The 22,043-nt window shown below is 43.5% G+C and overlaps 1 protein-coding gene across 5 annotated transcripts in view; it reads left to right on the plus strand.

Moving 5' to 3' along the window:
• The first annotated feature begins 2,091 nt into the window (after positions 1-2,091).
• Positions 2,092-22,043, plus strand: part of PCSK5 (proprotein convertase subtilisin/kexin type 5) — a 483,293-nt gene continuing 463,341 nt past the window's right edge. For 4 of the 5 annotated variants that reach the window (XM_017892728.1, XM_017892730.1, XM_017892729.1 and 1 more), the window contains exon 1: positions 2,638-2,855. In XM_017892728.1, the coding sequence (XP_017748217.1) occupies positions 2,664-2,855 (192 nt within the window). In that variant the 5' untranslated portion in view covers positions 2,638-2,663. Of the gene's footprint in view, positions 2,856-22,043 lie in introns of all 5 variants that reach the window. The other variant, XM_017892732.1, reaches the window with a different exon arrangement.

Here is a 22,043-nt window from a genome sequence, read left to right on the forward strand (position 1 = left end):
TTGTTACAGAGTACCTTATGTAGTGGCAACCCTTCTGTGGATCATGCGGGACAGGTTCTTCCTCCTACCTGAAAAGCCCACAATTCTGAATAAAAAAAAAAAAAAAAAAAAAGAGATTGTCCTTTATATGTGTATTGAGATGTGGACCTTGACTGAAGTCTTATCCCACCTAAAATTTACCATCTTCAAGAGGGATAATCCAATGTCCCTATGCATAGATGCAGATCGTCAGAGTTAACAGTGTTGTAACAGATTGTGAACTTTCGGACTCCATGGCTGGGGAAGAAGGAAGAGATGTGTCTACAGGGACTGGCTAGTAGGGAGACTGTATCAAAACTCTAAAGCACAAGCATACTGCTTATGTTTTCCTCTTAATAATAACAGGCCGGGCACGGTGGATCATGCCTGTAATCTCAGCACTTTGCAGGCAGATCATTTGAGATCAGGAGTTCGAGACCAGTCAACCCTGTCTCTACTAAAAACACAAAAATTAGCCAACCTGTAATCCCAGCTACTCCAGGAGGCTGAGGCAGAAGATCACTTCAATCTGGGAGGCGAAGGCTGCAGTGAGCCAAGATCACACCACTGCACTCTAGCCTGGGCGACAGAGCAAGACTCTGTCTCAAAAATACATACATACATACATGCATACAATAAACCACATTTACTCTAGAATATTCAGAGATTCTGAATTCCACTAATGTTTTTGTGTCTCCCCCTTCCCCTTTCTCCAGTGTACAGCACAATTCATAGCACATGCTAGGTGCTCAAAACAGATGTGTTGAATCAGTCAAATAAATGAATAAAATACATACCCTTCTGCACATGTTTTCTTCTGATCTTCTATTTCTTCAGCTATAATGTGGGGATGATGTTATTTCGTGGATTTGTTTTCAAGATTAAATAATATAGCATCCCTTATACAATGTGTAAAATGTCAAATGCTATGCTCAGAGGTACTAGTGGAATTTTAAGTCTGCAGGTATGTTTCAGATTAAAAAAAAAAACCAGTACCAGAGCTATAGGTGGGATGAGTTAATTAATCTCAGACACATTTAACTAACAGGAGGAAAGAAATAGGGCATGGTAGGAGGAAAGAAAGGGGGACAGTTAGGGATATAGTGAATACTTTTAAAGTAAGTTGAATTATTTCATACGGGGTAATTTTTCTTGTCACAATAAATCACGCTGTGCCCCACCCCCGCTCCAGGAAGGCAAGGAGGTTGTAAAGGAGAAGCGAGAAGAGGGTTAATTTGAGCTCCCTTCTGCCTGCTGCAGTCACAGTGCATGATAGAATAATGAAAGGCCACATATCTCATCTGAACTTTCTCTGTGGTCTTTTTTATATTAAAGTCTTTCACTGTTACAGGACTGTGCTTGGAAAAGTTTTCCAACTTTTCCCTTGGTGGAGAAAAGCCCTCATCAGACGCAATCCAACAAATGAATGGAGTTATTTCCTTGGCCCAACATGTCCATCCACTGGCATACCAAATATTCATAGAAACATCTTTCCTCACTTCCAAGGCCGGAATTTTACTCTCCCCTGGCGTTGCCTAGTATCGGATGCGCAGATTTCGAAAGCGAGCAGGCAACAGACTTGGCTTTCGAGCCACCGTGGTTGGTTTTTCTAGGAGTCGATGCGACTTACTGTCCTGTGTGGTAACTTCTCCCGGGAGCAGAATGTGTAAAATAAACAGTTGCTGAAAAGCATGAAGAACTAACGAAGTGAAAATCTCGAGCTATTTGTTCAGCAATTGACACGCAAGTGACCTCCTTAAATGCCTAGTTATTTAAGGACGTTTAGAACGAGGATGAATGAATCTTCAGGGCGCTTACTTCGCACCGGTGTGTAAATTTCTTTAGTCTTTCGGGAAGTGGCGGTAAATTCATACAAATCCAGCAGGGAGGGGAGAGAAGAGGGTAAAACCACGATCTCGGAGCGCTCTTCTCAGTCCTTTGGAAAGACTTGCCTTTGCTGCCCGGAACCCTGGAGGTTACAGCTGGGAGAACCCGGAGGCGCTAGGACCTGGTCGGCGCCTGGCTGCGGCCGCTTTCAGGAGGGCGGAGGAGGGAGAGGAGGAGGGGGATGTGGGAAAGGAGGGGTGTTAAGCGGGGCGGGGGAAGTCATTTATGCAGAGCAGGAGCTGCTGCCATTGCCACTCAGAATCCCCGCGCGCTGCTCAGAGCCGGAGGGAGCGCTGGGAGCTAGCAAGCGAGCGCTCGGAGCCCGGGCCAGCAGAGGGGGCGCCCGGTCGCTGCCTGTACCGCTCCCGCTGGCCATCTCCGCCGCGCTCGGGGCCCCGGGAGGAGCGAGACCGAGTCGGAGAGTCCGAAAGCCGAGCCGGGCGAAACCCAACTGCGGAGGACGCCCGCCCCTCTCAGCCGCCTCCGGCGCCCGAGCCGGGGAGCATCGCCGAGCGCCCCGCGGGCCGGAGAGCTGGGAGCACAGGTCCCCGCAGCCCCAGGGATGGTCTAGGAGCTGGCGCAAGGATCGCTGCTCTGCTCCCCGCCGGGGCTAGCCGCCTCCTGCCGATCGTCCGGGGCTGCGAGCTGCGGCGGCCCAGGGCTGCGCGCCGGGCGGCCCAGGCCGGAGAAGTTAGTTGTGTGCGCCCTTAGTGCGCTGAGCCAGCCAGCGAGCGAGGGAGCAGCGAGGCGCCGGGACCATGGGCTGGGGGAGCCGCTGCTGCTGCCCGGGACGTTTGGACCTGCTGTGCGTGCTGGCGCTGCTCGGGGGCTGCCTGCTCCCCGTGTGCCGGACGCGCGTCTACACAAACCACTGGGCAGTCAAAATCGCCGGGGGCTTCCCGGAGGCCAACCGTATCGCCAGCAAGTACGGATTCATCAACATAGGACAGGTAACAAACTACAGGCTGGCCCAGCCCTCGGCCCTGAAGCCACTGAGGGCTTCTTGTCCCCTCTGCGTGGAACCCCCTCCCCCTCTTCCAGATGTGCTCTAGCAGCTGTTGCCCTAACTCTTGGGCGATGCTCTGTCTCTTGCGCGCGCGCGCGCGTACACACACACACACACACCCCAGAGTTGCCGGGTCCGTGTTTTGTTTACTTGTCTTTTGCAAACCACGCGGGACTGGTAGGGTCTCGGGAAAAATCCAGAGTGCCCCTGTGGTGGTTTTAGAGACGGCTGGACCTTTTGACCTGAAAAGTTGAGTAGCACTAGTAATCTGAGGCAAAGTCTCCGAGAGGGTGATCGTGGGGAGAGGGTGAAATGAGGTCTTTTGGGGGATAGGGGGTGAGCGCGCCTCTGATGCCTGCGGGTAAGGAAAAGCCTTTCCTGCTCGGACCTGAATTTAGCCCAGAAAGAAGTTTCCTCTTCTTGGACGAGGGAACCGCTGGCGCTGGAGACGCCGGAGGCGCGGGGACTGGAGCTGAAGGGAGGAGAAAGGAGGGGGAGGGAAGAGGGGGCGGCACCCGGTGTGAGTGCAGATTCAGGGGAGACATCTAGGCTTCCTTGCCTTAAGCGAGGTCCGCGTGGGGGCTCCCAGAAGGGAGTTGGAATGGGGAGGTGGGCAACTTCCGAAACCGGCTGGCTGAGTTCCGCTCCGGGAAAACTAGGAGTCTTACCCCGGGACGGAAGGTGCCGGGCCGGGAGGTTGCGCCGTGGGGCGAGAGTTGGGCAGGCAGCAGGGGCGCTGGGTTTTTGTGGGGTGCCGCTCGCGGGCTTTTGGCAGAGCTCCCCTGCTAGGGAGAAATGTCAATAAACTAAGGTGATGCTATGAGGATGACTGGAAGCGTAACAGATTTGGAGGTACTACGGGTTCAGTAGTCTTGGCTTTCTGGTTCTCTTCCCCCTACACTCCTGAGAGAAATGGGGGTAGAGAGGGCTATGAAATTGGGTTCCAGATAGCACCTCCCTCCACATACACGCCGCAAGCGTCTTTGGGGCTGGCCGGAGCAGCCGGTCCTGGCTAGGCTCAGGCGAGAATCCGCTGGAATGGGAGGTGAGGGTGATAGATGGCGCCTTTCCAGCAGGCGCGTTTGGGGACTGCCCGGGGTGCACGCACCCTGCGTGCTCTGCCTGGGGGAAGGGAGAGGGAGGTGCTGGCTGGTGCCAGAGGAGTGGGAGAGTACGGACAGTTTCTGAGGCCATTGCGTTCCACGCCCAGGAACCCGGGGACACCCCACCCGCCTCCTCCCCGCCGCCTGGGGGATGCGGCACCTGGAGAGGAGGCAGAGCTGCTGTCGCCGAGTCTAGAAGGAGCTGGGGAGCGCGGGGAGTGTTCAGAGGAGCAGGAGCACAAGATCTTGCACTTTGCCCGCTCAGAGGGAGGACATATTCCAGAGAAGCCAGCCCTGTGGAGAACTGAGACTAGGGCAAGGGGCACGGTTTGTATTCCCTCCCGCCCCTGGAAGTAAGGAAGTAAGGGAAGCCAGCCAGATTTTTGTTGCTTGAGTGACTGTCATCTGCGGAAGATTTCCATTCTAAAGGCTTGTTGGGATTCTACTGGCTTCTTTTTCTCTGGGAGAAAACACTGAGTCCGTTCAGGTCTTTTTACATGAACTTAAAGTTGGGCACTGCCTATGCTCTGGGAATGGAACTGGGGAGGTTAGCACTGAAAGTAGCTAGTACTATTAATCTTACCAGAGACTCATCTCGGGTTCTGCTAACATTGAACATCTCACACATGCCAGGCATTTTTGGAGGAATAAATTCTTGACCATACCCTTCTTTCTAAATCTCAAAACAACCTTGTTTGGTGAATATTACCTCACACAGGAGATGAGGAAACCGAGACCAGCTAAACAGTGGCAAAGCCATGATTCAGACCTGGGACTTTGTTGCAGGCCCAGTCCCCCATGGATCCTGCCTTTTAGGGAACCCTTCCATCCCATGATGAAGGAGGAAGAAAGTAAAATCTCCATTTCCTTGAATTCTGATTTAATGGCTCAGTAGACTGGAAGCAAATATCTGGTCTCAGTTCACAGATACTTAGTTCAAACGAACCTAGATTTCTTGACTTTAAGAACAAGGGCAGAAACAGCTGTTACCTTTCTGAATTAATTGAGCAGAACTGGTATGTGACAGAATCTGGCATAGTGAGATGGGAGAAATTGTCACCCAGCCCACTTTTGAGCAAGCAAACATTGCAATGTCCAGCATCCTCTGCCTGACTTTTTATAAAAGGCCTTATAATGAAGATTCATGGCTTCTCATTAAAAATAATAATACTAAGAAAGTTTACATACATATAACACCAAGGAGGATTTATTGTGGTTTTTACAGCGACAGTGAGGAAATTTAGTGCTTATAGAGGTTACAGAGGACCCCTTGAACCAGTGTAAAAAGATCAGCTATTCTACAGTGGAGAGCATTTCCTCTGTAGATCAAAGGAGCTTAAGCCTATGCTAAGTCTTTGGGGTGGTAAATTGAGTTCACACGTGCAGTATCATTGCACTGTAAGGGCCAAATGTATTTCTTAATCATCCTTTACTGCTCTGACCTTTCAACACTTTAGACATCCTTTTGTTATTCTTTCTTTCCATCAGTAAACCAGCTGTGGTAATCAGCTGAGGGCAGTCACTCATTTGCAGATGCCTCCGGATTGTTCTGTTTTTTTACCCATTTGGGCTTGGGGTCTCATGTGTTGCAAATTGGAACTGAAACTTGTTATTATTTCTGCAGCCATTTACCATCCTGGTAGTATTTTTTTTATATCTTTGGTATGATATTCTAGGTGAGTAAGGTAGTGAATTTTTACCACACTAAAGGTACAGTTTTGACTATTTACTCAGAATATCAATGTAATGTTTTGTGTAGCATCTTAGCATTTAAAAGTCACGAGAGGTAACATTTCTGGCCGGGCTGGGGGATTTCTATGGGAAACAATAGTTGTGCCTGTTCTGTTAAAAAAAAGATGGGATGTGCAGAGTAACACGAGAAGAAAGCAAACAAACAAGCAAACAGGACGGGCTTGATTTCCAGAAGGAAACATAAATGAGGGTTTTCTTGCCTTTGTTTATAGAGCTAGCATATGTTTTCACAAAATGTTTATATTCTGTGAATGGCTGTGCTTTGAAATCCTGCAATAATAATACTTAACCATAATCATTGTTAGTTGTTGTCATGTTAGCATATATTATCTTTTGGTTGGTATCAGAGTCAGCTGCAAAATGCCCTCCTTTTCTTACCTACAAGTTCTGACTACCAGCCCTCTTAGGATCTAGTGGAACCAGCACCTTCTGAGCTGGCCAAGGGTAGGAGGTGTGCGTGCCTATTGACCTGCACGGGAATGGAGGGAGAAGCCTTTGTCCTCCCTCACTAATCATGTGCTCTGACCCTTTGAGCTAACGATCTACTGGTTAGACAATTGAAATGATATAAAGGAATAAGACCTGACATATTGTTAATTGTGGACCTCCATTTAGAGTAAATCTACAAAGGAGAATTAATATCTGGTTATTTGAATTCAGGGAGAAGATCCCTTGTGAACAGACAGATTGTTTGCAATGTGCAATAGCTGTATTTATCCTTCTGTGAGTTGTTTATAATCCTTGATTCCAGCCTGAGATTACCAGTAGCAAAGCCCCTTCCCCAAACCACATAACAATTTGAATAACACCTCTGAAGGATAAAACTAGATGCAAGCCACGCTGGGGAAATATTTTACCTAGAGCCCCCCCATTGACAGTATGTGGACTTGGAAACTCTGGAGAGACCACTTTCGAGGCTGTGAAAGCAGGAAAGTCACTGAACTTAATGGAGCCTCTGTTCCTTCATCTGTAAAATGATAAATCTCTAGATAATAGAGTGAGTTAACTATGCATTGCTCAGCACATAGTTAGACTTGCAGCGAAAGGTTTATTTAATCTGAATCTGAGGAGAAAGGTCAAAATAAATGAGATCCAAAGTTTTAGATAAGGAGAAAGGAAGACATTTTAAAAATGGAGATGCAAAAGGTGAAGATCAGGAAAATAAATTTTTGAAGATTGAATTGTAAGAGCTATATCATAGCTTTGTTCAATTTTCCTGTTCAATGAGTAATTTAAAATCCTAATAGTTTAGAAATAGTTTCATGTTAGATTCTAAACAATCAGGATTGATTTCCATGGCAGGGCCCTCTTCCCTCATTGATCCCAGTCACAGGCCAGGAATTGTTATAAGATAAGCATACTGCAGATGGACGAAAGGGAAGAAAAAAACCAGAAAAATTTTCTTAAATCATATTCGCATTTACATTTTGTTTATTATTTTGGATGTAGTTTGTATGAGTAAAGCTAGAAGAAATATTTTTCAAGTAGGTAGGAAGAGATACATTCTCAGGGAGAACTTTGTTCAGAGATGTCCTGAACGCCTCCCACCCTGCTGATTAATTTTGAGCTGTGAATATTATAGGACGCTTGAAATGTTGATTCATGGTGGGCAGTGAATTCTGGGTGCTTATGGATAGTTCTGGAAATAGGGGATGTGGTTAGTCTGATGGGCTGTATGGGAGTGGATTGTGCTTGCCTAATAAATTCTTAGGCATTTTGTAAACAGGAGAGTTAATTGGTGCTGTGGTCCCAGATTGGTCTTGGTGTGATAAATCTGGCTTTGCATAGGCAGCTCTTCATGCCCAAGAACCTCAGTCCTGACCCCTGCTAGCCGCTTTCATATGCATATTTCTTATCATGAGGCAAATGAAGGGATAGGGGAACCTTTGCTGGAAAAAGCAATTCAGAGTGCATGGCCTGATGATGGCAGGTCTGTTGCATTAACCTCATAGATAAGGCATGGCTTGTATGTGGTCATTGGGGATTTTGGGGTCTATTTGAAGTGAAAAACTGCATTTTTGTGAGCCTAAAGGCAGCTGACTTTGCCTTATGACTGTCTTTCATGGGCTTACATCCAGAGGTCCTAACCTTAAAGGTCAGCCAGAGAAACAGGGTAGTACGGTGGGAAAATTTTCAGCAATGTCTGACTCTTTGGCTGAGAGAGGGAGTCCTGACCCAGAAATATCCCCTGGGCAGGGAGGGGTATTTTTGTTGTCGGTTCAAGTTATGTGAAGCAGTGTCTGGTTTTCACCAAGGCTGAAGTATCTCCAGGCATTGCTGTGCATTGGGACTTTATTATTCATTTAATTCAGGTTGTAATCAATGACAAAAAAGCTGACTTTAGCTTCTTGGCTGGTAAAAATAAATGCTTATAGACATTCATCCATGCTAGAATACACACACACACACACACACACACACACACACACACATACACATATATATGATACATACACAGATGTATATGTAATATGTGTATATATACACAGCATATATGTCAATTTTTATTTTTACCAGAATAAAATTTGCACATAGTTTAGAGCAAAATTACGCATGTAGTGTTCTCACTAGTTTCAACAAATTATCCATCTCTATATCCAAGGGTACCAAGGAGGAACAATCAGTGCCAGTAAACTCTCCAATCTGAGTTCATCCTGGGAATAAAATTAGATCGGAAAGAAAACAAGACTAAGAGTCAGGTTTGAGTGAAATTCCAGGGTCTTTACTTTTATCAACCAACGTGACCCTCAGTTCCTCATTTTTCAGATAGGGAGCCGTAATACCTACTCCATCCACCTCATAGGGTTGCTGTGAAAATCAGGTGCCCTAATAGTGAAGATGAACGTGTATATAGCTAAAATAAGGCATAGGGAGCATTATATGATCTTTAAAGACACCGAAGAGATGTACAGGCACTCAAAGGAAAATAACAACATGCAGTGATTTTCCAGAGTCTTGTGATTGTCCCTGGGGATATAATGGGGGCTGAAAGGAAGCTGAATTAAGTGTTGTGCCTGATTATCCCATAGGATGATGGGATAGCTACACTTTTCCCCCAAGAGCCATGGAGACAGGACAGGGGTGGGGGCAACTGACAAGAAAATCAGCCGGCTAAGGCTCCCGTCTCCTGTTGGACAGCCCTCGTTTATAAGACATATACAATATGGAGCTTGCAAGGTTTTCTTTCTTTCTTTTTTTTTTCCCAAAATGGAGTCTCGCTTTGTCACCCAGGTTGGAGAGCAGTGGCACGATCTCGGCTCATTGCAACCGCTGCCTCCCAAGAGTAAGTGATTCTCCTGCCTCAGCCTCCTGAGGAGCTGGGATGACAGGCACGCACCACCACGCCCAGCTAATTTTTGTATTTTTAGTAGAGACGGAGTTTCACCATGTTACCAGACTTGTCTCCAACTCCTGACCTCAAGTGATCCACCTGCCTTGGCTTTCCTAAGTGCTGGGATTACAAGCGTGAGCCACTGGGCCCAGGCAAGATTTTCTATTTAAAGTATCAAAACATAGTCTTTTAGTTTGACTCCAGTGTGAGTCTGTATAGAAAACTAGTGGGAAGTAAAACTGAAACGTAATAGGCCCGTGAGGACTATAGATGGGAGTCTTTCAGGTACAAGTGTTAAAAATCAACCCCAAACTGCTTAAGTAAAACTAACGAACAAGCAGATAAGCAGACTGGGAATGTGTTAGTTTAAACAGATTCACGCCTTTATGCGCCTTTCGGAAAACAGCTGAACTCTTTTTGTAATGAGGCCTTACCTGATCTGCACTTTCTTCATGGCCAAACCTACCCTGACTTAAACTGACATTAATTAGGCCCTTAATTTGTTTCACTGCAGAGATATGAATTGAGTTTGATTGCAGGGATGTTGTCCTTGATCCAGACAGAGGTGTGTGTAATATACTCAAGTATGTGCCTCATTATGCTTTTCTCACCTGAATAATTCTGAGTTCTGAAACATATTTAAATCTAAGAGTTTCAAAAAAATGATTGTGGGCCCGTCCAGCTGCAAAGCCAGAGGTAGTGCTAATGTCAGCTATTTCTCCTTTTCCCTCAGAAGCTGCTTTCCAGCAAGCAGCAAAGTTCATATGCTTCTTAGTACCTTTCTTATCCAGTATTAAAATTAACCCCTGAAAAATACTCCTGATCATTGGGTGGGGTTGTATCTCCACATGTGGGCCAATCACTTTGTCTAGGAGGGTAGCAGTATTTTGATGGGTGAGCTTGGATCACATGTTCTCCCTCGACGGGAGATGTTGACCTTTGATGGGCAGTCCACCAGTTGGGTAGGGACAATACCCCAAAGGAAAGTGGGATGCCATTACTAGAATAAGAGAAAAGAGATGTGGGGTAAGGAAAAAAAAAACCCACTAGAGATCAGGTTTTACAGGCCCCAAATGCCTAGGCTAGAGAGTTTCAACCTTATCATTTAGGATAAGTTTATATTGAGGTTTATATTGAAGATCTCTGAGAAGGACAGACAACAACCCACTGATTCTACCAACACAAGTCTACCGTGTAACATATGGATCAGAAAACATTCTCTGTTCTTGAGACGCCAGAACATTTTCACCCATAATTATCATTTAGTAAGACAAATAGTAATGGACTTCTGGGTGGTATAGTATGGTTCAGTCACGCCTTGGGAGAGTCTGCTGTTGCAGTGTGCACAATGAACTGAATGCATAATGGCAGAGTGGTTATTGTGTTGGCAATGATGATTGGTAATGAAAACAGGAGCTGTGACGATGGAAAGATTTGGACGTTCATGTAGAGGATGATTCAATAGGGCTTGGTAACTAAATGGAAGTAGGGGATGCGGAGGCGGGAGAACGTGAAGATAGCTGCAAAGTTTTAGCCTTGGGACCAGGAGAAGGGTGGACTGTTGTGTAGAATTAGGACAGTCTGCAGGATCATTTCTGAGAACAAAAGGATAGGCTCAGCATTAATTTTCTTTTAGATTTATCTGTATTATATATTTAAGGTATATAACATATTTTGATATACATAGTGAAATGATTATTACAGGTAAGCAAATTTACGTATTTATCATCTTCCATAGTTATCTCTCCTTTTTGTGGTAAGAGCTCCTAAAATCTGGTCTCTTAGCAAATATTCAATAAACAACACAGTATTATTATGTTGTTTATCCCTAGTACTCCTGCTGCACATTCCATCTCTAGACAAATTCATCTGATATAACTGTGAGTTTGTACCCTTTGACCTACATCTCCCTCCTTCCTCTCCTCACCCCTGTTAGTCACTGTTACACTCTGTTTCTATGTAGTCAACATTTCCGCCCCCCCCCAAATTCCACATATAAGCGGGATCATCAGCATTCTTTTTGTTGGAAGATAGAAGGACATGCTTATAGAAATGCCCAGTAGGTGGAAGAGCATTTAGATTGGGAAAGAAGTATCAATTAGCATTCATCAACCTCAGTATAAAGGAAGCTTGTGGAAGGGCTTAGGATTGTTAAGAGATGAAGCATGAAGAGAGGGGCACTGAGAAGGCAGAGAGAAGAATGTCTCCACTTAGGGAGCAAGGGAGAATGGGAGTAGATGAAGGGGTCAGGAAGATGGAGAGAGCCACCGGAAGAAAGGGTGCCTCCTTTAGATGGTGTGCAGTAGTGAGAAGTGCTATAGAAAGAATCCAGGAGGATGTGTGTTAAGTGATAAGGAGGCTTCCAGTACTCTTAGCACCAACGCTTGATTGAATAGTGGAGTGGAAGTCAGGTTGTGGGGCAGTAGAGAAATGGAGCACAACAGTTTTGAATTGCACATCTGCTTCTATCCACCTGCCGGCCTCCATTCCCTCCCTTCATCTCTTTCTTGCCAATGTACTGGAGTAGTTAGGATCATAGGTTTAGAATTAAAAGGGTTTGAAACCTAATACTGCTCCTTCCTAGCTGGGGGACCCTAGATAAATGTCTTAAGCTCTCTGTTCCTCAGTTTCTTCGTGTATGAAAAGGACATAATAACAAGAGTGATCCCCCCCCCCATACAATTGTTGTGAGGATGAGTTAAAAGTGGCTAGGATAGTATCTGACACACAAATACTCAGTAAATGAGAGTTATTATATCTTGTTTAAAAATTTTTTGGCCAGGTGAAGAGGCTCACGCCTGTAATCCCAGGACTTTGGGAGGCCGAAGCAGCCGGATCACTTGAGGTCAGGAGTTCGAGACCAGCCTGGCCAACGTGGCAAAATCCCATCTCTACTAAAAATACAAAAATTAGCTGGGCATGGTGTCGAGCGTCTGTAATCCCAGCCACTCAGGAGGCTGAGGCAGGAGAATCACTTGAACCTGGGAGGTGGAGGTTGCAGTGAGCCGAGATCGTGCTGCTGCATTCCAGCCTGGGTGCTGGGTGACAGAGCGAGATACCATCTGAAAAAAAAAAAAAAAAAAAAAAGGACAAAACAAGGAATTTGAATTTACCAGAGTAAGAGAGAAGACGAAAGAGAGACTCTGGGAAACTAGGGGGCAAACAGTTCTTGAATACAAAAGGTGCCACCTCTGAAGTAGTTGACCATAGTCAGAAGGTGGTGGGGCCAAAATAGGACTATTGGACCAATGGAATAGGGTGGTCATAGGGGCTTTACAAGCAAAAGAAAAATGGATGGCCAATTTGGTAAGAGTGGTAGAAGCAGAAAGATGAGAGTCAACCCAGAGAGTATTTATATTTTTTTGTAAGCTACTAGCTAGAGTTGTTCTGCTCGAAGATAAGGTCCAGGGTATGGAGATGCAGGTGAGACAACCAGGCAGAGAACAGGTGAAGGCTAATGGGTTGGAAAGAGTCAGGAAACAGAGGCTAGAGTATTTGAGGGGTTATCAGTGTGTGGAAGAAGAGGATTCCAAGTAATTTGTGCTGATATATCCACTGGGCAGATAAACATGAAGCTTACCCCGTATTTCATTCTCTTTGGATAAATGTAGGTATTATCTCTGCTTTACACATCTGTGTGCTATTATTTGCACTGCAGGTCCCGTACCAACTTAAGGGATAAAGACAGACACAGAGATGATTGCTTTCAACTCCCATATTTGGTTTAAAAACTGAAGATTGTGTTGAACACTGAATATAGAGGGAACAGTGGAAACAGAGAATGTAAAACCAGGACACAATATTTAAGGATGATTTTTTAAAATGGTCTATACTATCTCACATTTTAGGTTGACTTTTAGCTTAGGTTGTCACATAATCTACTTTCCATCTCAGTATTATACCAGATAATTATAACTATAATTTATTCACATTTCATGTATTCTGCCCTTTAAATACATATTTTATACAGTACAACAAAGCTATGTTCCAAACATGCCTTTCATGTATTCTTAGCCTAAACTTTACCACCTTATAGGAATATAGATATGTTTTAAAATATGAGTCTTTAAAATTATTTATAGATTGCTCTATCACATATAACATTTTTAGATTGCTCTATGTAATAGATTAATCTTGTTTACATTTGTATGATAATCTGATTGTTAATTGAGGTTAGCATCACAAAATAAGTATTTAAGTTTCTATTTTAATTTTCTGTGCATTATCTAAGAGGTTAATTCTATCCTGGGAAAATTACATTTTGGATACCATGCCAGCATTGAACTTAGTTAAGATTTATTAAAAGCAAGTCTTTCCTTGATGCCTTTCCCAGCATGACAAACTGTTTATATTCTCTCTCTCTCTCTGTGTGTATATGTGTGTGTGTGTATATGTGTGTGTGTGTATGTGTATATATATATATAAAATGAGTACTTAAGGGATGATATTTTGTAATAAGTTTTAAGGTCTGCTATTTTTCTATACTGAGAAGCTCTTACAGCTGTAAAAATATACCAGATCTCTGCATATCCATGTTCCCATGCTTGTACCTTGTTTTCTCTGGTGGGAGTTCCTCAACCAAAATAAAGCTGGGTAGTCTGAATACAGAGCAGGGAGGGGAGATCATCCCAGGGCCTATAATTTTGTCAGCAAATATCCATAGTGTAAATTTAGAAAGATACTGCTTACTCATCCTGTGCCTATTCTAGTTTCATTTAACTAATATGTTTGTGTGTCGGCGGGAACCCCATTCATCAATTTCAGTTTCTCAAAGAAAACAAAATTGTAGGCCACTTAGGATTTATTACAGGCTAGCTTCCAGCAAAACCTTTTTTTAAATTTTTTTTTTAAGTATGGGGCATCTTTCTATTTGGTGCTCACGGACCAATTTACCAAATGCTGCATTCTTTGAGTCATCACAGGATGATGTCATTGCTCCTGGGCTGGTTGGACAATGCTGGGAACCAGTGAAGGAAACTCAAAGCTGAAAACAGGTGACTTGAGTCACCTTTCTAGATCCAGCGGTGCCATGAATTTGTCACATATTTATGAGCCGGTTACAGGTTTCCTTTGTCATAAAAGATTAATTCTATTCATTGTTTTATTTAAAAAATAGTCATCGAGGGACACCGTCAAGAAAGTGAAAGCACAACCCACAGAATGGGAGTAAATATTTGTAAATCATATTTGAGGAAGACTTGTACCCAAAGTATGTAATGAATTCTTGCTCTCAATAATAAAAGACCAGTTTCTCAATTAAAAATGGGCAGAAAATACCTGAGTAGACATTTTGTCAAAGCACATATTGTAAATAGGCAAGAGCACATCTAAAGATGTTTAACATCATCAGTCACCAGGGAAATGTAAGTCAAACCTCAATAAGCTACTGGCTTACACTCACTAGGATGGCTATAATAAAAAAGACAGATCATTACAAGTGTTGATGAGAATGTGGAGAAATTGCAACTCTCCAATTTACAATGGGAATGTGCTAATGGGAATGTAAAGCTGTGAGATCAGTTTACTAAACTGTCTGGCAGTTCCTCAAAAGGTGAAACATACAGCTACTGTATGACCCAGAGTTCTCTCCTAAATGTATACCCAACAGAAATGAAAACATTTTTCCACACAAAATCTTGTAGATAAACGTTCATGGCAGCATTATTCACAATAGCCAAAAAGCAGAAACAACTCAACTGTCTATCGATGGATATATGGATAAACAAAATTTGGTGTATTCATATTAATATTATGGCATATTTCTTCACAATGGAAATGAAGTTCTCATACATGCTACAATGTGGATGAACCTTGAAAATATTATGCTAAGTGAAAGGAACCAGTCACAAAAGACTACATATTGTATCATTCTGTTTATATGAAATGTCCAGATTTAGCAAATCTATAGAGACAGAGGGTAGATGAGTGGTTGTGTAAGGCTGGAAGGGTTGGTGGGAAATGGGGAGTGGCTGCTAATAGGTACGAGATTTTTTTGGGAGGTGATGAAATGTTCTAAAATTGATTGTTGACCAGGCTCACTGGCTGTTGCCTGTAATCCCAACATTTGGGGAGGTCAAAGTGAGAGAATCGCTTGAGGCTAGAAGTTCAAGACTAGCCTGGGCAATAAAGCGAGACTCTCTGGTCTCTACAAAAATAAAAATAAAAAATTAGCAGGGCATGGTAGCCTGTAGTCCCAGCTGTTCGGCAAGCTGAGGAAGAAAGATGGCTTGAACCCAAGAAATTTGAGGATGCAGTGAGCTGTAATTGTGCCACTGCATTCCAACCTGGATGACAGCAAGATTCTGTCTCAAAAAATAGTCATAATAATAACACCGATTATGGTGATTTGTGCACAACTTTGTGAACATACTAAAAACAATGTAATACTCTGCTTGAAAGCAGGGGTTCCTAACCCCTAGGCCATAGACTGATACGATCTGTGGCCTGTTAGGAACCAGGCTGAACAGCAGGAAGTGGAGCTGCAGGTGAGCCGCTCCACTTCCTGTCAGATCTGAGGGGCCATTGGACTCTCCTAGGAGGGCGAACCCTGTTGTGAACTGTGCATGTGGGGGAGCTAGGTTGCGTGCTCCTTACTATCTGATGATCTGATATGGAACAGTTTCAACCCACAACCATTGCCCCCTCCCCTGTCTGTGGAAAAATTTTCTTCCATGAAACTGGTCCCTGGTGCCGAAAAGGTTGGGGACCACTGCTTTAAAAGGTGAATTGTTTGGTATGTGAATTATATCTCAATAAAGCTGTTAAAATAGTTATTGAGTACCTATTTTATCAGCCATTCTACTGGGCACAATACAGTTACATTTGTCTGCTTACATGGTGCTTGCATTATAGTGGGAGGAGACAAGCCATAGTCCAGTAATGACATGAGTAAAATAATTTCAAATTATGATAGGTGCTGTTGGAAAGCAACATGTTAGTAGACTAAAGTGTGACTAAGAGTGAGAGAACTCATTTAGTTGGTCAGGGAGACTCACTGAGGAGGAACACTTGAGCAGATACCTAATTTTTTTTTTCTTTTTCTTTTTTTTTTGAGACAGAGTCTCCCACTGTTGCCCAGGCTGTAGTGCAGTGGTGCAATCTCGGCTCACTGCAACCTCCGCCTCCCAGGTTCAAGCGATTCTCCTGCCTCAACCTTCTGAGTAGCTGAGATTACAGGTGCCTGCCACCATGCTTGGCTGATTTTTTGTATTTTTAGTAGAGATGGGGTTTTACTATGTTGGTCAGGCTGGTCTTGAACTCCTGACCTTGTGATCTGCCTGCCTCAGCCTCCCAAAGTGCTGCTCACAGGTGTGAGCCACTGCGCCCAGCTGCAGATACCTAATTTTAAGAAAGCACCAACCACATGGTAGTCTGGAGTTGGATGAGGTCTTTGTAAAGGAGATAGCAAATGCAAAGGCCTCAGAGAAAGAGGTCAGACAGTGTAAATGGAGACTAACAAGGAAAAAGAGGTAGAGCTTGAGATTGGAGAGGATGATCTTAAGGCTTAATTTTGGTGATGTCATTTCCCTGTTCAGAAGCCACCAGTAGCTCCAATTTGCCTATTGCGTTACAATGGATTCCTTCTCTGGGCTTTTAAAGGCCTGTACCTACTTGTCCTGAAATAGTTTTTCTGTCATTTCTCCTACTCATTCCCTTAATAAAGCTAGACCTTCCCATTGTTCCCCAGATATTACGCTCAATGCTTTCCTGTTGCTGTGTCAGTCTTTTCGCTTGAACTATTTACCTGATCCATTGCTCTTCTGGAAATTTTATCTCTTCTTGAAGGCACCTCTCAAATGTCACCTCTTGTCTATGGCCATACTATGCTGAATGCGCCCTGTCTCATCAAATATCACCTCTTTACCTATATTTTGCTCTGGAAGTATATGTAAAATATAGGTATAGGTAAAATTGCTCTGATTTTTAACTTCATTGACTTGCGTAATATCTTGCCCAAAATTCTCTTAGGGAATTAAATATAGTTAAGTTTTTCTTTTTTCTTTTTTCCATCTACAGGGACTTAATTATTACTCTGTAGCATATAGCATAGTGTCTCACTCTGTATACGTAGTCATTAAATATTGGTTGAATTCTAAAGTATTTTGCAGACATGGAATGTACATAAAATATAAAATAAATATGAACACGAGAAAAATTACAAAAAATTCTATATAGTCAAGAATGATATCAGTAGTGCATTTTATATTCTATAAAGGGGTATGGTAAAAAGCAGTGATCTAGGATTGATGAGTCATTTATGTGTGGGTTTGAAAGTCCAGGCTTCCTGGGAAATAGCCTCACCCTTATCTTTTAGTGTTTCAGACCTTGGCATCATTAGCAGGGTCATTCTTCTGATTTTGACTTCTATGAGCATTTTTGGTATGAGAGTCAGAGTACACAGTGTGACAGCATGCACTCTGAGAGCCAAGTCCCAGATTATCCTAGGACTGTGATTGCTTTTCTGTGGATCTTGGTGAACCCTAAGGGTCCTTCCGGCTGTGACCATCTCCTTGGGGTGGCAGTGAAAGTCTTTTGTCTATTGGAGCAGTGGGAAGAACAGCACAGAGTTCCCTAATGAAGGAACTGGTCAGTAGTAAGAAACAATTTCCAATCACGGGCAAATTTCACTGTTTATATAGAAGCAATGGAAGTAGCAAAAACAAGCAGGTTTGGTGCACATGAAAGATACTAAAAGAAAGGTCCTCTGTATAAAATAAGCTGTAGACTCTTGTGATGGTTAGAGGCTCATGGCAGGGCCTAGCCGGATTGGCCATTTAAGCGCCAAAACACTGCAATTAAATCCGGAGACGAGGAGGGATTGCAGACTCCAGAACAAACAGAAATAAATTAAGCCCTGCAGCTCAGTCCTTAAGGAGTGGCTTCAGCAACATCCTTAGAGAAGGAAATAAACTCAGGACAAATAGAACAAATATTTATTGGGAGTTAACTCCCTTTAATGATAAAAGGAACATTCTCTTGGTTGGGTGACATGGCCAGAAGCCAATCTCTCAATAGAGATGAGTCTCCCCATTTGACCTCTTTTCTTTTATCAGGTCCAAGCTGCAAACCTCCAGGCCTTCAGGCTTGGGTAGATAGAGGGAAAGGTGAGTTGTATTTTCTAGGTCAGATGAAGGAGTGATGGAAAAGCTGAGCTTTCTCATAGGATATATAGTTTGAGAGTAGAGCTATTCCTTCCTCACAATTGTGATGGGACTACTGTAGGTGAGGCCTTTGTTACTCTTATGTGGATTTTTGTGCAAGTCTTACCCTGTCCCCACTATCTCCCCTTTCCTCTGGTCAAAAAGACTTGACTTCTTCCTCTCCCTTTTTCTTCTCTTTTCCACCTCTTCCTTCCTTAATGTTCTCAACATCATTCAACCTAACTATTGTGCCATTCTGTGCACATGAACTGGCGTGTCCTGCTTTTTCGCCTCTACTCATGTCATTCTCACTGCCAGAACATCCACATGTCCAGATCTCACTATGTTCTGCAAAGCACTTCTGAGATGTCATTTCCTCAAATGAAACTTCCTATGGCTAAAACCTCCTTTGTTTAAACTCTCGTTGAACCTTGTATGCTTCTTTTTATTGGCACTTGGCATTTTCATCTCACATGCCGTCTGTCTATCGATCTATCGATCTATCTATCTATCTATCTATCTATCTATCTATCTATTTAATTTTCTCTCCTCTGCTAGATAATAATCCCCTTAAACATAGGATTTCTGGGCCACGTGCAATGGCTTATGCCTGTAATACCAGCACTTTGGGAGGCCGAGGCGGGCAGATCACCTGAGGTCTGGAGTTTGAGACCAGCCTGGCCAACGTGGCAAAACCCTGTCTCAACTAAAAATACAAAAATTAGCCGGGTGTGGTGATGGGCACCTGTAGTCCCAGTTACTCTGGGAAGCTGAGGCAGGAGAATCGCTGGAACCCAGGAGGCGGAGGTTGCAGTGAGCCAAGATCACGCCACTGCACCCCAGCCTGGGTGACAGAGTGAGACTCCATCTCAAACACACACACACACACAGACACACACACACAAACAAGACAGGATTTCTGTGTGGTTCACCTTTGTGACCCAGTAGGCACCTAGAAGAATTTTCTGTAGTTAAAATGCCCTTAGAGCTGGGTGCAGTGGCTCACGCCTATAATCCCAGCACTTTGTGAGGCTGAGGCAGGCGAATCACCTGAGGTCAGGAGTTCAAGACCAGCCTGACCAACATGGAGAAGCTTAATTTGTACTAAAAATACAAAATTAGCTGGGTGTGGTGGTGGGTGACTGTAATTCCAGCTACTCGAGAGGCTGAGGCAGGAGAATCGCTTGAACCTGGGAGGTGGAGGTCGCAGTGAGCTGAGATCATGCCATTGCACTCCAGCCTGGGTAATAAGAGTGAGACTCCATCTCAAAAAAAAAAAAAAAAATAAAATGCCCTCAGAAACATTTTCTAAAATGGATAAATGGGAGTGGGCAAAAACAGGCAGGGAGTAAATAAAGCCCGTAGCAGTTGTTAGTACTGTCCACTGAATGTTTCTGGTTCTCTCCCTTGGCTGTGTTATAAGATTGAATTTCCCTATATTTGGTGTTGAGCATGGCCAGGTGACTTCAGTGGGCCAGTGAAATGTGAGCAGAAGCGGCACGTGTCCCTTCATTTACAGTCAGTGAGTGATTTGTGGTGAGGTGCATCTGCCCTGTGATTGGCAAAGCTCCAGATGGTGGATGCTTCATTAGTCTGAGTCCTTGAGGGATGCGATGAGCAGCACTCCCAGCCCAGTGCACAATAGATACTAACATAGGCTAGAAATAAACCTTTTTTGTTTTAAGTCACCGAGTCTCATGGAATCAGTTCACTCTAGTGGAACCTAGTCCATCCTGACAAACACGAAAAGACCAAGCTCAATAGTTTTCTCCTTAGCCTTGTGTGCAGTGTAGACTAAGATAGGTGATCAAAGCAGAGAAAAAGATAGTGATACTCTGGATAATGAACCCTGTGATGTAATAGGAAGACCTTAGTGAACCCCAGCATACATTTTGCTGATTATTCAATTGGTAATTATGTATATCCAAGAAAATAATCAGAAGTCACTTAGTTATTTCCAGATGTGTGTATGTGATTCTGTTGTTTAGAGATTTTGCATTTCCTGAAAGAAACCCTAAAGGTGCTAGAGCTTAATTGCTCTCAGAGTTGCTTCTTTGTCCTCACGTTATTTATTGACCTTGCCGGTTCTTTGGATGAAATTTACTCTGTGAGTTCGGATAGACCTGTTAATCACTGGTAAGCTTCGTTAGAAAATTCAGAGGTTTTTTTTTTTTCTCTTTCCATAAAGACAGAAGCTTAATGTGTTGCAGGTTGTCTTTTATTCTTCCCCGTCAGTTGAAAATAGCATGTTAATTTTATACTTCAAAAAATCGTTTAATAGAGAACTCTCCTTCTGCTTGCCAGTAGCCCTTGCTTGTGCCTTCGCGAGGGCCACATTGTGCTTCCAGAATTATGACACCCACTGCTGCAGAATCCACTTAAATTTGCCTTTCCATTCCAAAGGACATTATGCTTTAGTTGTGAGAGAACTGGCTTCACAAACGTGGGTATTGGTTCACTCACTGATTTATGTGATGTGGACACAGTGGGGAACATCTGAGATTTAAAATGTGATGGCCTGAATTTCCAACTGTTGAAATGAATCCAAAGCAGCAGATTTTTCTCCTTTGGCAAGACAGAATTGAAGCAACATGCAGTGATTTGGTTTGCCGGTTTGGGATCTGTTAAAAATCTGAGTAGCTTAAAAATGGGGAGAGTAAAGGCTGCGTAATGTGAAAAATATTCTAAAGGTCACCTGGTTGTAAAGTCGTAGGCAAATTAGGCATCATGAAACCAGAACTATTTTGAAATAATTGATATATTGCATGTGAAAATGTAGGCTTTTTTTTTTGGCTAAGATATTCTATTGCCAAAGTAGTTAAAATCTTATTTTGTTCAACCTATTTCTGAAAAGGCAAAGGTTATAGTGAACCCAGGAAGTCTTTCTCCCACTTTCTAGTCTCTCACCTATGGAAGTCATGGCTGGCATTTATTCATTTCTTTCACTTGTGAGTTTTCTCTTTGCCATCGTTCTGTCCTTCAACATTCATTGCAAATATTTTAGAATGCCCACACTATGCTGAGCACTGTGCTAAGCCCTGAAGATGCAGCAGTGCATAATGATCCCTGCATTCGTGGAACTTATGTGCTCATCAGAAGTGTGCCAACTTGCTTCGAAATAAATCACCCGAAACTCAGTGATTTAATACCACAGTCATTGTTGCTTCTGAAGCTATGAGTTGACTGGTAGGTTCTTGAGTTGACTGCTGGGGCCTGGCTGGTCTAGGATGGCTTCACTCACATATCTGGTGGTTGGTGCTGGTTGCTGGTGCGGGCTTGGGTTATGGGAAGTGGTGGGTATCTTCCCATAGTGACAAGAAGGTATCCCAGCAGCTTGAGAGAGTAGCCTCAATGTGCAAAGTGTTTTTCCAATTTCTCCCTGTGTCTTCATATCCCGTAGGTCAAACCAAGTCATATGACCAAGTCTAGCGTCAAGAGGTAGAGATATATATTTCATCTCTTGATAGAAGGAGTTGCGTAGAATTTGTGGTCATATTTTGCAGTCTATCAAAGGAGATTTCTAATAATCAAATGAATAAGAAAAAAAGGTAAGTCAGATAGTGGTAAGTGCTATGGATAGAGAACAGGAAAGGAGAAAAGAAGAAGAAAAAAGAACAACAAAAAAGCAGGGAAGGGGAACAGAGACTGGAAAATTTTTTTTTCGATCGTAAACAGGCTTAGGAAGTCTTCTTGGAGAAGGTGGCATGAGCAAATTTGTGAAGAAGGTGAAGGAAAGAAATGAGCCTTAAAGATGCCTGGAGGAAGCACGTTCTGGTTGAGGGAACAGCCAGTGCAAAGGCCGTGGA

This window comes from Rhinopithecus bieti, unplaced genomic scaffold (assembly GCF_001698545.2).
Source record: "Rhinopithecus bieti isolate Rb0 unplaced genomic scaffold, ASM169854v2 scaffold_19708, whole genome shotgun sequence".
NCBI lineage: Eukaryota > Metazoa > Chordata > Mammalia > Primates > Cercopithecidae > Rhinopithecus > Rhinopithecus bieti.